General features: G+C 50.7%; 1 protein-coding gene across 1 annotated transcript; it reads right to left on the bottom strand.

Moving 5' to 3' along the window:
- Window positions 1–15,558: 15,558 nt before the first annotated feature.
- LOC144099058 (uncharacterized) lies at window positions 15,559–17,011 on the bottom strand. Its single transcript, XM_077632103.1, has one exon. It carries the CDS (start codon window positions 16,858–16,860, stop codon window positions 15,601–15,603), a length of 1,260 nt encoding a protein of 419 aa, XP_077488229.1. The 5' UTR covers window positions 16,861–17,011; the 3' UTR covers window positions 15,559–15,600.
- Between the last annotated feature and the right edge of the window lie 209 nt (window positions 17,012–17,220).

The following is a 17,220-nucleotide window of genomic DNA, read 5'->3' as shown; positions in this document are numbered from 1 at the left end:
CCATACATTCCAAACCCAAGAAGATGTTTTAATTGTGAAAAGTACAGACATGGATCAAAAGCGTGCCGGGGAAAACTCACATGTGCGAAGTGCGGTGCCCATGAGCACCCAACAGAAAACTGCAGTGCCGCTCAAGTAGAGTGTCCAAATTGCCACGGGCCACACGCCGCGTACTCGCGGACATGTGAGACATTTCAAAACGAGAAAAAAATCATCCAACTGAAAGTAACTGAAAATATCACATTCCCTGAAGCCGATCCTACGCTGACGCAGCGCGCCGGGGGGCCGGGCGGCGTCTAGTCACGGTGGGCACGCAATACAGCATCACTGATGCAGGCCCACTTCGGCCCCTCACCAAGCAGCCTCAGGCTGCACTAAACTTCGATGTTCCAGAGGTCAACTTCTCGCAGACCTCTGGAAAAACACAGACAAGTGAAAAGGAGTCTTTCCGTCTTGAAAAATCCACGTCTGCCTCCACGTCTGCTTCCGCATCTCCAGCGGAAGCAATGGAGGTGGCACCGGGATCCTCAGTGTCGGAGGCGATGAGGGAGTCCCCCAAAAAGAGGCGGAACTCTCTGGACCGCCTCAAAACAAAAAAAAACATATTCCAGTGAAGCCGCCTGTAAAGGTGGCGACATCTAAATAACACCCCAATAGCCATCGCTTTCTCGCTAAGAAATATGGCTGTCGAGAGCATTATTTACTGGAACTGCAGAGGTCTTCTTAAGAACCTGGATGACATATATGAAATACTCGCGCAATATCATCCAAACATACTTTGCCTTCAAGAAACACAATTAAACCCAGCACATGCAAACTTTCTAAAAAAATATATAGTATACAGGAAGGACAGGCAAGGCAGTGCCCACTCATCAGGTGGCGTCGCTATAGTGTCTCAGAATTCAATTCCTTCCCAATGTCCTCCACTTGCTACTGGTTTAGAGGCAGTGGCAATACGAGCCCTAACTTTCGGCAGAGTAAAAACCATATGCTCTTTATATATCCCACCAGATCATCGCCTGTCAATTGATGAACTCGGAAAACTCATTGACCAGCTACCCGAGCTGTTCGTGTTGGTTGGAGACTTAACGCACACCACCCATTATGTGGAGGTAATAGAACCGATTCTCGAGGCAGGCTAATTGAAAAATTCCTGTTATCATCTGGCTCATGTTTATTCAATAGAAAAGAACCAACACATTTTAATGCAACACACAGCTCATATACGGCGATAGACCTTGCTATTGGCTCGCCATTGCTCTTGGCAGCTACTGAGTGGGCTGTTATTAATAACCTCTATGGAAGTGACCACTTCCCCATTTCTTTGAAATACATGGGAAATATAAATCCGAGGGTAGATAATCCTATCAGATTTAAAGAACAGATTGCTGGCTGGAAGCTGTTCCGGGAACTCTAAACACTGCCCTGTTCATCGATAACAAACATATGCATAGATGAGTCCCAATCCTTGGTCACATTGCATATTATAGATGCTGCACAGAAATCCATTCCACAGACATCAAGAAAAATACGCAACAAACGAAAGCCATGGTGGAATGCACAGTGCAAGAAAGCTCGTCATGACCAAAATAATGCATGGTCAAAATTCCGCCGTTATCCTACGGCTGACAACTTAGTCAACTTCAGGCGAACTAAAGCAAATAGCAGGCGTACTCGGCATATATCCAAACGGGAAAGCTGGCAATCATTTCCTCTCTTCTGTAAATTCTTACACAGATACACATAAAGTGTACAGTAGACTAAAAGCACTTAAAGGGCATAGTTCACATCCAATTCCTCTTGTTAGCACTGCTGGTGATACATTGGAGCACCAAGCAGATACACTAGGCAAACATTTTGAATACACTTTTAGCTCATCACATTATACAGATTCCTTCTTGAGATACAAGCCAGCTGAGGAGCGCAAACCTATTCACAATAATAAAAGGCCATCAGTAGAAGGATACAATAGCCCATTCACTTTACAAGAGTTGAAAGTGGCCTTAGGCACTTGTGGGAACTCAACAGCAGCAGGTCCTGACAGGGTTACATATGGAATGCTTAGGCACCTGCATGAACAAACCCTTGAAACTATCCTGTGCCTGTTTAATAAGATATGGGCTGCTGGACACCTTCCAAAAGCCTGGAAAGAAGCAACTATTATTCCGGTATTAAAGCAAGGCAAAGGAGCCACACTTGCGGCCAGTTGTCGGCCAATTTCCCTAACCAGCTGTTTATGTAAGCTCTTTGAAAAAATGGTAAATCGTCGCCTTGTGCATTTTCTTGAAATCAATGGCCTTCTTGACCAGCACCAAGCTGGATTTAGAGCTAACCGATCAACCACTGACCAGCTCTTTGCCTTCGAGTCCTACGTAAGGGATGCCTTTGTGCATAAGCAGCACTGTTTATCTGTTTTCTTTGATTTAGAGAAAGCTTACGATACCACATGGCGTTATGGTATCATCCGTGACCTGTTCGCCTTTGGGATCTCGGGAAATATGCTGTACACCGTTCAAAGTTATCTGTCTGAACGAACATTCAAGGTCCGTGTAGGGAATTCGATATCCAAGCAGTTTATACAAGAGAATGGTGTCCCTCAAGGCGGCGTTCTCAGCTGCACTCTTTTTATAGTGAAAATGAATTCATTAAAGAGCGTCCTGCCTAGATCTATATCCTACTCCGTTTATGTCGACGATATACAAATAAGTTACAAGTCATGTAATTTGTCCATCTGTGAGCGGCAAATACAACTAGGAGTAAACAAAGTAGCAAAGTGCGCAGACCAAAATGGATTTAAACTCAATTCATCAAAGACTGTAAGCGTACTCTTCACAAAAAACGTGGTATTAGGCCTGAACCCGACATCACACTTAATGGGCAGAGTATTGCTGTCCAAAGAGAGCACAAATTTCTTGGTGTCATAGTCGACGAAAAGCTTACATTCATCAAACACATTAAACACCTTAGACTTAAATGCATTAAATCAATGAACCTTTTAAAAATTCTGTCCCACCAGTCCTGGGGTACAGATCGAGACTGCCTGCTGAATCTTCTGAATAGTGTAATTCTGTCACGTATAGACTACGGCTCAGTAGTGTACGAGTCAGCACGAAAAAGCACCTTAAAAATGCTCGACGCTGTGTACCACCTGGGTCTGCGGTTGGCTACTGGTGCTTTCCGTACAAGCCCAATTGCCAGCTTGTACGTTGAGGCGGACCGATGGTCACTTGAACGACGACGGGAATACACAACTATAACGTACGCTACTAAGACATTATCTCATGCTGACCATCCATGCAACGCGCTGTTGCGAAACCCAACCAGTACACTGCTGTTTGCAAACCGACCGTCTGAAACCCCACCTTTACCCATTAGAGTCGCCACACTTGTCCAAGACATGAACGTACCAGTGTCCAACATTCTAGTAACTTCTACTAAAGACACAATTGCTCCCTGGCAGGTGTATCCAGTTGACTGCGACACATCTTTTCGTGAGGTTGGTAAGAATGGGCCACCAATTGCCATAAAACAGCATTTCTTATCCCTACAAGCAAAATATCAGTGCACAGAGTTTTACACTGATGCCTCAAAGACATCCTCAGTTTCATGTGCAGTTTACAATAGTCAATTTTCTGAAACAAAAACCATGAATAGACACACAAGCATATTTACTGCGGAATGTCATGGTATTCTGTTGGCTGTTAGATTCATCCTGGAAAAGAAAATTCCAAGCTCTGTTATATACTCAGATTCTTTAAGTGTGATTATAACCCTGTCTTCTGGAAAACCCTGTAAAAACCCTGTAATGAATTCCCTCTTGAAATGCTTTAAGTCTGCATGCACATTTAACCTCAAAATTACAGTATGCTGGGTACCAGGTCACTGTGGAATAAACGGAAATGAAGAAGCTGATAGGCTTGCAGCATCAGGTGCCGAACTGACTAGTATAGATATAAAAGAACTCCCGTACCAGAACCTCAGGCCATATATTAGGACTGCACTTCGCAAAGAGTGGCAGCAGGATTGGGATGAGGAAACAGACAACAAACTGCACACAATAAAACCACGGATTGGGAGGTATGCCACAGAAAAACAAAATAGATTCAAAGAAGTTGCTCTCTGCAGACTGAGGATAGAACATACATTCACCACACACTCACATCTTCTACAGGATACTCCGGCACCGCAATGTACGAGATGTGGAGCCACATCTCGGTTGTCCACACATTAATCACATGCCCCAGACTGGATACACAAAGACGACATCACTTCCCTGAACTGTACGCATTTAAAGTACCAATGCACCCTTCATTATTTTTAGGTGATCACCGCATGTTCTCATTGGATAGGGTTTTTAAATTTTTAACTGATGTAGGTTTTTTACGAGGGATTTCATACTCAAAGTAATCTCAGCACCTCCTCATTGCTGAGGAGAGTGCTGAGCTTACCCATAATTGCCAGAAGACGCCTCGCCCTCCTTGCTCATTCAAGTACTATGGTTGAGGCTATCTGGCTTCGTCTTTCATATATAACTCCTTTTAAAACAAGTTTTAAGCGCTACATCACTTTAAGCCATTCCACCAGATATTTAAACACCCTCTTCCAACTATAACCACGCACATACTCAGTACTCTTAGGCCCTATACACCTGGTTTTAACTTTACCGGTAATCTGCACACATTTTAGCCCGAGTCGACCATAAACCTTGTGTTTGGCGCTCTTTGGCCCCGGTTGCCCTTGCGCCATTAAAAACCTAGCATCATCACACGACGAGCCGACAGCTGGGCATCTCGGGTTTACTGGCCCCGACTGTCTGCCTGTTATACTTAGTGGCACAGGCAGGGGAATATTGGTTTACATTCTTTTTCTGGCTGCCCCACCATACTTTTTGTCTGCCGATGTCGCACACTATGTGAAAACCTGCCGAGATTGTCAGCGACGAAAGACCTCCCACACGACCAGCAGGATTTCTGAGCCCCATTGAACCTCCCTCAAGGCCCTTTCAGCAGATTGGCATGGACTTGCTTGGCCCTTTTTCAACGTCAACATCTGGAAATAAGTGGATCATCATAGCGACCGACTACCTGACCCGCTACGCCGAGGCGAAAGCCCTACCGAACGGAACAGCAGCAGAAGTCGCCAAATTTTTCGTGGAGTGCATTCTTCTTCGACACGGCGCCCCCGATGTGCTCATCACGGACAGAAGAACAGCATTCACGGCAGAACTAACGCAAGCCATCCTGCGCTACAGCCAAACCAGCCACCGGAGGACAACTGCATACCATCCGCAGACCAACGGACTGACGGAGCGCCTGAACAAAACCATCGCCGATATGCTCGCTATGTATGTCGATGCCGAACACAAAACCTGGGATGTCATCCTGGCTTACGTCGTCTTCGCCTACAACACCGCAGTGCAGGAGACCACCCAGATGACGCCTTTTAGGCTCGTCCATGGCAGGGAGGCCACGACCACGCTAGACGCCATGCTGCCCAACGTTATAGAAGAAGAGAACGTCGACGTTGCCGCCTACCTTCAACGCGCAGAAGCTCGAAGGCTTGCCCGATTACGGATCAAAGATCAGCAGCGGTCCGACGCCAGACGCTACAACCTAAGAAGACGCAATGCGGAATACAAGCCAGGAGACCAAGTCTGGGTGTGGAAGCCCATTCGCCGCCGTGGATTGAGTGAAAAGCTTTTGCGCCGCTATTTCGGCCCGTACACGGTTCTTCGTCGGCTGGGTGAACTGGATTATGAAGTCATCCCTGACGCAATGACTGCATCCCAGCGACGCCGCGTACGACCAGAAGTTGTCCATGTAGTCCGTCTGAAGCCGTATTATGCGCGCTAAAGGCCGCTGCATTTCCATGCTCTATTTTCGCAAGATCCGTTTTTTTCCCTTGACTGGTCGCATTATTTGTTTTAATGCATCGGGTCGATGCTTCTTTGAGAGGGGAGTAATGCCGCGAATATTTGCAGTGTTTGTTCGTTTTTCAAATCTGCCGCAACACCACTTTACAGCTTTCTTTGCGACGCAAGACGCGACTAGATTTATCTCGATTGATCGCAGCCAGGCAGAGCTGATTCTACGTTGTTCCGGAATGTTGTAGTAACTTTGCGCTCTTTATCTCGAAAGTTCGCTATCAGCTTTAAATTGAGCACGGCCGACAGCGGCGGGCACTCTGTTCGACGACCGTCGAGCACGCTTGTCGCTTCGCCGCCGCCGAGTGATTCAGTCCATTTTGGGTGCAAGTCTGCCCAATAAACAGTTTTCTTTTAGACGACCCTTTCGTCCGTCTTCATCGCTGCTTCGACTGCCGTCACCACTACGTGACAATATCAATATAAAGGCGGTGGGGAGATCGTGCTAGGAGAGCTGGCCATACTGTGTCCGCAATGCTTCATGGCCCCGAGCGTACCGGAATACTGAAGAGAGAGAGAGAAAAAAATTATTTCACGGAAATTTTGATTGCGGATGGGTGGAGCTCTTAGTCGACGGCCCCTGCAGCTGCTGCGGCGATCTTGGAGCGGTCAGTCAGCTTTTCTGCTCTTCCACAGTACGATAGGACTTATTGCTTGTAGTATATCCCCATTTTTGTCGCTGGGTAATATTACTTATAGTCTGTTTTTATATTTTATGTTAGCATTTCTGGCGTGTCCGTTTCATTATTTGTATTGTGAATTGTGTGTATTGTAGCTGTGCTTTGTTGAGCGTTACGTCGTTAGTTCAAGTGTTTTTTCTGTCATTATGTGAAATGGAGTAGCCGGCGCCACAACACCTTATTTATGTGCATGTCAATAAAAAAACAGCTGTTTGTAACAATCGGTCATGGTCCGCGGCGTCTTGCATTTGCTGACCAATTACAACAGTGAACAAAATCAACTTTTTAAAGTTTGAATCTATCAACCAAGCTAGAGGAAAAAAGTTATTGAGCTGATAATTTCGTCTCGTGATTAATTCATTGATTAGGTAACAAGAAAAGCTTTAACAACGGTCTGCGTTTTGTCACGGAGGAACTCTGTTCGGCGGTCATGAAAGTGGGCGGAGCTTCACTGCAGACTTGAGTTGTATGCTATACTATAGGCTCTCGCTGGACAGCGCTGCCCCCATCTGCTTCGCTGTAGCATTTTGTATTTTGGGAGTTGCCCTTAAAGTTTAGCAGCCCCATGTAGTATGATATAGGGTCGGTTTGTCCCCGCACCGATAACATACGCTTTCATATTGTGTGAGGTGAGTTTTGTTTAGAATGTGGATATTCGGAAAAGTGTTCGTAATTGTCTGTAGTGAACCGACAGTTCCCTATTTGGAAGCGGTTCTGGATATCGCATGCGGGCTCCCCGGAGAGTTTCCGGGATAGCGCAGTACGTTTGAGGGACCGGTGTGAGTTCCCGTTCGTCTTTTGCCGCTGGGTAGAGCGCTAACATTACCTTAATCCATAAGAAAGGGGATGAAGGACTTCAAAAAATTACAGACCGATCAGCTTACTGTCTGCTGCGTACAATGTATTATTTAAAGTAATCGAAATAGAATCTGAGCAGCCTTAGGCTTCCATCAACCAAAGGACGAGGCACGCTTTCGTAAAGGCTGCTAGACAATCAACCACATTCACACCCTCAATCAGGTGATAGAAAAAAGTGCAGAGTATAACCAACCGCTATCTAGAGCCTTCATACATTACGAGAAAGCATATGACTCAGTCGAAACGTCAGCATCCATGCAGGCATCACGGAACTAGGGTGTAGAAGAGGCTTATGTAAATATACTGGAAAATATCTATAGCAGATGCGCTGGTTCTCTATAAAGTAATAAAATCCCAATCAAGAAGGGCGGTGAGGCGGGCGACGAGGCCGGAGTCGGAGACAAGTGCATGGACCAAGTTGTGCAAGACAAGAATGTCGGCAGATGGAACATCGCGCGGAAAGAGCATGTGCTGTTTTGTACCACGAGATTGTCCAATTTTCCTGCAAGCTGCATGTATTCGAGCGGAACATGCTCCAGCGTCTCGCCAGGAACATAGCAGTAAGTGCAAGTTGTAGAGTGCCGCCGTTCAGTACAAGCCAGTCAATCCTGAGGCAGGCGTGCATACGAGCGAGACGCTAGTGCGGGAGTGGGCACCGGGGCGGCCGCGGCAGCGACGCACGCATCCAGGTGCCGAAGGAGCCGAGGCAATGTGGACAGCCTTGGCTAGCTCCCTGGACGCCTCGCTGCCGCCGACGCCGATGCGGGGAGGGTTCTACAGTAGCCGAACGGAGTAGCCGCGATCTTTGACTGCGTGAAGGGTCGCATCAAGTCTGAGCGCGACCAGCGTTCTCTGTTCCGGCCGGGTGAGGGCGGCTCGGAAATCACGAAAGATGACAAAGTGGAAGCTTGGCCAAGTTGGTTGGTCATTATTACCGACGCAGCGCAAATCACGTGGACAAGAAGAGCGCACGAACACAGCACTGTGTCCGTGTGATCTTCTCGTCCTCGCGTTTTGCGCTGTTGGTAACGGAAGATGGCGGCTTTGTCCACGCGCCGCTGTTCCGCATGAGGCTGGCCGCCAGGTGGGCGCCTGTGATCTCGGCAGTCGTAGATTGCCACGAGTACCAATCTGTACTGTGCTGAGTGGCGATGGCTGGAGCAATGCAGGGAGCAGCGGCGACGCCGTTATGCGGAAGAACGCAGCTGTCGTTGAACACGCGGAGGATGTCCAAGGAGGATGTCTGGTGACGAGGTCCGCTTGCTGCGAACGCAAGGCAAACCCGTAAAAACGCGGAGGGCCGCTACGCGCTGTAGCGGTCGTGGGAGGATAGGGGAGCCCTTCGACGCGCCGAACAGCACCATACTTGCCATGTGCGAACGGGACTGGTGTTGACGTATACGGTATTTCCTGGTGCCCACGGCGCATGCGCAATGGCAGGTGTGGGGCGAGGTGGGACGAGGTAGGACGCGCACCTAGCTACTACTGCGCGCGCGCAGCACGCATCATGTAATCTGGTATACGTCCACGGTATACGTAGTACAGTCATGGACAAAAGTTTTGAGGAATGCGAATTCGCGGAAAAAGCTGCATAGTTGTGCGATGCGTTTATTCAAACAGCCTCTGTCAAGGCGCGTTGCAGGTTCAGGCCCTGGGAGGTGAGCCAGATGGGCCACGGTGGGTGTGGGATGAAAGAATAGGCGGGAGACTGGGAGGTTGTGTGGCACCGTGTAAGGCAGTGTTCTCTTATCTGCCTATATGTGTGAACAGTTTGAGCACCGAGGTGTGGAGGTGTAGCGGCACAAATAATGTTTGGCTGGTGTATGAAGCAGATTGAATTGTATTCGGCGAAGGATGCGAGCTTCGTGGATCAATAAGGTTGGGTGTGGCGGTGGTAAAAAGATTGTATAATTTTTGCTGCATGTAGTATTCGTGGATAGCGAGTTTGTAAGCCCTTGTGAGGGGAAGACTGCAGGTTCAGATTACCGCATCGTAAACAGTCGAGAAATAGACCAGGCGGCATGTGGGGAAAAAGCTCTATTGTAAGCCTTAAGAGGAAAGGATTCACAAACACAAGAACAGGAAAGCAAACAAAGACAACACTCGCGGAAGACAAACAAGACCTCGAGGGGAAAAAAGGAAATGTTCACTCAGCGTTCAATGTTCGGCGAAATATTCAGCGTTCGACGGGTGGGCTTAGTAGATGGTCCGTCGGACGAAGAGGTGTGGCGGGGAGTCGGCGCAGTCTATGGGCTCCGGTCGATGCCCTGATGGAACACAGGCGCGGCCCCTAGGCCAGGCAGCCCGGGTAAGCAGTGGTGGAGACAGAAGCGGCCCGTGCTTTGAGGCTGGCGAACAGGAAGGGAATAGCGGCGCCTGGGTCTGGAGGCTCAGGCTCTCGACGACGGCTGTCCAGGTCTGGTGTAGCCCGAACGTCTGTGGTTGAGGCCCAAGCCTTGAAATTCGGGCCACCAGCAGATCTCCAACACTTCCGTCGCCGACCGCGTTTCACCTGTTCTCCCTCCCACGCGCTCTTCGCCACGTTCCACTCCCGCTTTTTCTTCTCGAGCGTCTTTTCCAGCCGCAGTGTGTCGCCAGTTCCTTACAGAAGCCCTCCCGCGAAGAGCTTTTTTCCAGGGGAAAAAACTTTATACGAACGGCGACACACTCCTGATGGTTGATGAGTCGCTGACGTGCTGGAGTCATTTCACCGCACAAGGCACACCCCACAAGACACACCACACCACCACACACATACAGCACGCACCACTCGCTGGCTCACACTGGTCCACGGTTGACACCACAAGCGCTTGACACACAGTATACATACAAAAGCAGTGAACAAAGCAGTCAACAAAGCAGGCAGAAAAGCGTCCTAAAGCTTATGCACAACGCCACAAACACTGGTGTTGTGCCTAAAGTAACACCTCCAAGTTCACAGCTGGCTCAAATAATAATAATAATAATAATAATAATAATAATAATAATAATAATTGGTTTTGGGGGAAAGGAAAAGGCGCAGTATCTGTCTCATATATCTTTGGACACCTGAACCGCGCCGCTCAAATAATCCGCGTCAACATTTTTGGATCGCTTACTATGCTCAACTTGGGGCAAATACTTCTGGAGCACGAGGCTCCATCGGAACACGCAGCTGTTTAAATGTTTGGCCTGAGACTAATACTTGAGCGACGGATGGTCGGTTTGGATCCTGAAGGTTTGTACATTCCCTTCTGGTCCCCTTCCAGTTTCTCTTCCGGTAGCGCTTCCCTTTACACGAGAATGGGGATGAACGCACGATAATGTCTTCCGCCACTCGCTCAAGCTGGGTAGATGTGAAAGGTGTTCGGCCCAGTGGAGCGATGCTCAGCTTCCCCTTTAGCGCGGTGCGTTGGCACGCATCACAAGACCTGACAAATAAAATATTTTGATGTCAGCCTGCACCCCGGGCCAATAAAAATCACTGCGTACCCTAGCTGTAGTTTTTTCTTATGCCCTGATGGCCGGAGGGTGCACTCTCATGCGCTAGCGTGAGGACATGAGTGCGCAAGCACGTCGGTACCACTGCTTTCTCGATCGCCTGACCGGGACACACTTGGTATGATCGGAATATAATTCCGTTTTTGAAGTGAAACGCATAGGCGGTGTTGTTCTTTCCTGGATAAGTCTCGCCGACTTTGTTCCGGCACACATCCAATGTTGCGTCCTCCTCTTGTTTCCTTCGGAAAGTGGGTCTCGACACCTCCAACGCGTTGATGGAAGCGTCCCTGCACGCCATAGGAACCTTCACCGTCCCCAGCGTGGCAGGGCCTTCAGTCTCTCCCGTCCCATCTGGGGCGGTCAGAGTCTCGGCGGCACCGTCCGGTTGATGGAAAATGGCTTCTTGGCGCCTGGTACATTCCCAATGATGACGTCGTACAGTGGAGTCTTCAAGCACCGAGCGATGGACTTGCCCGAAAAAATATGGCGACGAGATCAAAACCCCCGCCTCCGGGACCTCCAAACTGCTGCCATCCACCAGGAGCATAGTAGCTCTATCACCAGTAAAAGCTGCTTCGGGAACCGGGTCCATATGCACCACGATACTGTTGGTACCGGTACCCCACAGAACAGAACCCGGCTGCCCGAACAGCTCGCCTTCCTGCACAGGCATGCTGACACTGAAGCCCGCTGGTCGGTAACCCGCATCCACGCTGGTGAAATCAGGCCGCACTTCAACCAGAGGACTGGCAGGATGCATACAACAGGCTAACGCCTCGTGGTCTCCTGGGTTCTTACGCATCGTGCCCATGTGTGCGGCAAACCGTGCAGTACGGTTGTTTCGGTCGCGTCCGGCAGTCCGACGCTTTGTGTCCCGCCTTATCGCACAGAAAGCATCACACCCGTGATTGGGATTCCGGAGTGCTGCCCTTCGTCTTTGGGCTGTTTGGTTCCAACTTATCCTCGAAACTGAGCAAGCTAGTTTGCCGCTGGGACTCCAGAAAATGATCCGCGGCTACCGCGATCTCGTCGACTGTCTTACAGTCGCGCTCGCGAATGAATATCGCAAGCCTTGCGTGGCAGTTGTTCAAAAATTATTCGGCAACAATCATGTCGCGAACCTCTTCGAACGTTTTGCCTCGTCCCCTCATTTCAACCCAACGATCAAAAAAAAATTAAAGAGTATCGTAGCGTACTGCCTACCGGTCTCGCCGTCGTGGCGCATACTGTGGCGAAATTTTTCGCGGTACCCCTCCGCCGTGAAACGGAACCGTTGCAGGAGCGCTAGCTTAGCTTTTGTGTAGTCTAGAGAGTCTTCCGGCGATAACCTTCCGAAAACACGAAGGGCTTCTCCCAAGCATAGGCTCAACGCCGTTGCCCACTTGTCGCTTGGCCAACCTTGAGCAGTGGCCACGTGCTCGAATGGCTTGAGGTACGCGTCAAGATCATCGCGACCTTCGTTGAAAACGGGAATGAGCCCATGAGGGTTGATGGGCCCAGACGATTCGGCCCTGGGAACTCTTGGTTTAGCATTTGCAAGTAACTCCCCGCCCTCCATAAGACTCACTCGTAACTAAATTCTGTGCCTCTTTCTGAACCAAACGCTGTTTGGAAGCTTCCCGCTCAGCAGCCCTCTCATCCCGCGATCTCTTAAGCTCCTCTTCCACCCAAGCGCGTAACTCTGCACCTTGGAGCCCCATGCGCTCTCATGCCGCCACAAGCCCGGACGCGTTCATACTGCCGAGAAAAGTTCGCTAGACAAGTAAAAAAAAAACCGCATGGTCCTGTCGTCGCGGGCGCCAAATTTGTGAGGGGAAGACTGCAGGTTCAGATTACCGCATCGTAAACAGTCGAAGAAATAGACCAGGCGGCATGTGGGGAAAAAAACTCTATTGTAAGCCTTAAGAGGAAAGGATTCACAAACACATGAACAAGAAAGCAAACAAAGACAACACGCGCGGAAGACAAACGAGAGCTCGAGGGGAAAAAAAGGAAAGGTTCACTCAGCGTTCAGTGTTCGGCGAAATATCCAGCGTTCGACGTGTGGGCTTGGTAGATGGGCCGTCGGGCGAGGAGGTGTGGCGGGGCGTCGGCGCAGTCTATGGGCTTCGGTCGATGCCCTGATGGAACACAGGCGCGGCCCCCAAATCAGGCAGCCCGGGCAAGCAGTGGTGGAGACGAAGGCGGCCCGTGCTCTGAGGCTGGCGAACAGTAAGGGAACAGCGGCGCCTAGGTTTGGAGGCTCAGGCTCTCGACGACGGCGGTTCAGGTCTGGTGTAGCCCGGACGTCTGCGGCTGAGGCCCAAACCTGGAAATTCGGGCCGCCAGCAGATCTCCAACACGTGCGTCGCCGACCGCGCTCCACCTGGTCTCCCTCCCACGCGCTATTCGCCACGTTCCACTCCCGCTTTTTCTTCTCGATCGAGCGCCTTCGCCAGCCGTAGTGTGGTGCCAGTTCCTTACAGCCCTGTCTGCGTGCAGAGTCGGTCGGCTCGTCCATGATATCCCCGGAACCCGGTGTATAGCAGAATGAATTCTGTTGTCACATCGGCACTGAGATTGAAAATGCGCATTACCCGGTCAGATAGAAACTACGTAGAACGCAAAAAAGGTGTTTTTAATCATACTTAATCCATTCAACGCGGATGCTCTGTTCCCTTTCATGTTGGCGATACCTGTACTCGTCAGTGTGTTCCCACACAGGCCTCTAACGCCTGGTGTTCCGTTTCTTTATCCTTTTACTTTCTCTATTTTCTTCTCTCTCTCTGTCTCCCCTTTTTCTGGGTACAGCTCTGCCTTCACCCTCGCCCTCTCCTCCCCCTAACTTTTCCGCCCCGTCGACCACGCGCTGCGATGCCGGCGTCTCCATCATCGTCGCCTGTCCTCTCTCTTCTTTTAATCCCCATATCGCCACCCTATAGCCTGGCGCAGTTGCGCGATACCATTTAGCTCAGTGAAGTTACATGCGCCAGACGAATTTTCTTTCCTTCCAGAAACACATTCACTCTCGGGTTCAGAGGACAACGGAAATTTACCCGTCTTTGCCGAGAAATGCAAAAATCTCATAAACGCTTTCTGTCGGCAGTTGCCAAGCCCTCAAACAACGGTTGCCACGTGATGGTGCCTTGCTGTGCTTCCTTGGGGCCGAAATTCTTCTTCCACTCGAACTCTGAACGCCCACACTACTCTTGTTAAGTGCTAGTTTGGGCTCCTTGAAAAGAAACTACGAAATAAACTCGGGAGACAAGCACTGCCTTTACCCTTCAGCGGCCTGGGGTCATCTCTGCATATCACTTACCATTCATGGATATTGTTCTTTATTTCATTTTATTTTATTTTTTATTTCATTCTATATTTCAACTTTTTATTTTTTACCACAAGCCACATAAGGCGTTCCTTTAAACGAAACGAATGAACGTTCCTGAGTAATCAGGGGTACAGCGCCCTGCTCACAGCTCACGATCCACTTGGCAGCGGTTCGATCCCGGATCGACCATTTTTCTTTCTGTCGTTGCGGGCTATTTGGATTACCCGCACGAGGTCATGTGGCTATGACGCCGCGACCTTCTCGACCAATCCAGATTTTCTCGACACGCCAAAGCCAACTAAGACGCTAGTTGTTCCGCTGAACGGGACCATTAAAGGCGCTCTGAAAGGGGTTCTAACAAAGTTGCGGTATGCCAGTGATGTTAAAGGACGTCGCTTCACGAATATCCTGCAGCAATTTTTTTGATGCGCTTTGTAGGAGCTGAGCTATCTGTAGCCAGAATTTGAATTTCAGCTCCTTCGCGCCTTTCCCTCTCCTCTCGTCACTTTTTGCACGCTCAAAGGTGGGCACTTCTCCGCCGGCCCCAATGGTGGGGGCGGAGCTTCCTGACTCGCCGGAGCTACGCCGCGTATTGTCTGCGGCCATGGTACGTGTGAAAGAATCAACCAATAGCCATCTCTGAACTGGTATATGCAGGAGTGGCGCGACGGAGGGGGGTGCGAGCATGAAAAAGTCGCCGGAAAGGGCTCGTCAACTTTCGCGCGTGATTGTGGGTTCTCTTCCGAGAGTACAAAGTGTATTATTTGGCTCAGCTGCCCATGACAACAGAATGCAGTGATTGAGCGAGTTGAAGTGCCCTCCTCGGAAGGTGTTTCAGAGCCCCTTTAAAGCTATAAAACATGCTCTTTATGTCCTTCAGCCAGCTTGGGAATCTTGGGTACAAAGCAAAACCGCAGCGCCGCATAGCTTAAAAAGCGAAGGGCAGCGAACTTGTCGAAACTCCGAAGAACGCTGGGGTCCGATTGAACGCCTGTCGCACCGTAACCGAAGCGGCCAAGAGGCGACCATGCCAAGAACCCATTGGGTCCACCGGCACATTCCATCGGACATTTACGAACAGTGCGTTCGCTAAATGCGTATAGTGCAGCCGCTTGTGAAACAAGAGCGGTACAGGAGTATCACCGCATCACAACTGCAGAACAACAAACAAGAAAGCAGCTTTACAGCAATGGCAATGAACTATCAAGAACTTGATGCCTCACTAGGGAGCCCAGAACGCAGTATGAATCAACGTTGTTTTCTTTTTTTTTTATTTCAAACAAACTCGGAGAGAAGTGTGCATTTTTACGACGTTGGAGCACTGCATGCAGACATCTTCGGGCGAATCGCAGCTACGTCCTCCTCCACAGGGTCCCGGCGAGATTTTCGACCTCTGCGTCCGATGTGGTGGCCAGCTTCTCCGAGGAATGCACGGCCGTGTACCCGACCGTGCCGCCACGGTTCGTGACACGGCCCTTGAGGTCGCCCAAAACCGTGGCTGCCCGCCCGAGCAAGCCACGCGCTTCCGCTGTGGTCTCATCCCCATTGCCCTTTTTGCCGAAGAGTATGCTCGGATACAGTGCAAGCACGATGGCGATGACGACACACACTCCGACCACTACGACCACGAAGAAGCATGCCATTGGGTTGGGGCCCTTCTCTTCTTCCCCCTCCGCGTTCTCCTCGTCCCCTTGCCTCGACGGCATGTTGTCGTATGTATGCTGATCTTCTGGGCTCTGCGGGTACATCATGGGGCCCGGTGAGGCCACGAAGGGCATGTGCGTCTCGGGCGGCGGACTCGTCACCGGTGGGGGAGAAGCTGGCGCGGGCTCCTCCCGCGGAGGCGGCGGTGACGCCGGGGAAGCCGCGGATGGCACCACAACTATCTGCGGCTCGTCCTTCCTGGTCGTGGGTCCGCTCTTGCGCCTTTTCTTGGAATAATTGTCCGACGAGTCGCTCGAACTGTCGCGGCGCTGCTTCTTTCCGCGCCTCTTGCGCTTCTGGTCGTCCGAGATGACTTTTGTGACCACGTTGACGTTGCCACCTCCGGCCTGAGGCGCTTGCGCCGCCGCCGCGCTCCGGTAGACCTCGCCGAAGAAAGGCATCGCGTACGGTGGAATGGTGAGCGTGTTCTGCGCCGAGTAGTCGCCGCGTGAGCCCGCCGAGCAGCAGTGGCGGTGAGAGCAGCGGTTGTGGCAGCCGCCGCAGTCGTTGCCGACGACGGAATGCGGCGCGTTGGCCACCGCTGTCACCGAAAGTGGCTGGCACCCGGGCGCCAGCGGCAAGTAGGATGGCGAGGTGAGGTAAGGAGCCCCGGCAAACGGCGGCACCAGGGCCATAGGCGGCTGGTTCACCAGCAATACGGCCGGCGGCGGCTGCGCGGCGGGCTGCGGCAAGACACGCTGCGGGGCGGGAGGATGCCTGAGCGCGCTCAGGTCATGGCCTGGGGACGGCACGAGGCGGATAAGGAAGCCCTCCTGGTTGGCCGTGTTGGCGGGTTTACGCTGCTTTCCCTTGCGTGCAGTGGTAGCAGGGACGTCCCCAGGACAGGTGCATCGCTTGTCCGATGGGTCGGTCTTTGCTGAGCTTGTTGCGTCCTTTCCTTGTGACATTTCAGTCACCCGCTGCGTTTCTTCATCGTCCGCACATGCCAACAATGCTGACGATGCTGCCGTTCATCACATTAGATGATGATAATGACCTCAAGCTTAATGGCACATTTAGGGAGTTTCTGCTTCTTCGTTGCCTTTCACAAGGCCTTATTTCTGGCCTGAAATCAAGCTTCTATCTTCCTCCTCTTCTTGGGACTTTCGCCGCGGTGCAGGAGGCCACGCTGGATATGTTCTACGGCTTTGTTAAAACTGCTCGAGCATAACCGATGAACGTGTGATTTTTTTAAAAGATTAAGATCACTAGCCTAAAAGCCTTTTTTTGTCATTTCCTTTGTCAGCAGTTGCCAAGCTGCCCCCCCC

The sequence above is a fragment of the Amblyomma americanum genome, chromosome 1 (assembly GCF_052857255.1).
Source record: "Amblyomma americanum isolate KBUSLIRL-KWMA chromosome 1, ASM5285725v1, whole genome shotgun sequence".
Classification (NCBI taxonomy): Eukaryota; Metazoa; Arthropoda; class Arachnida; order Ixodida; family Ixodidae; genus Amblyomma; species Amblyomma americanum.
Note: the sequence above shows the minus strand (reverse complement) of the source record. Positions and strands in the feature narration are given on the sequence as shown.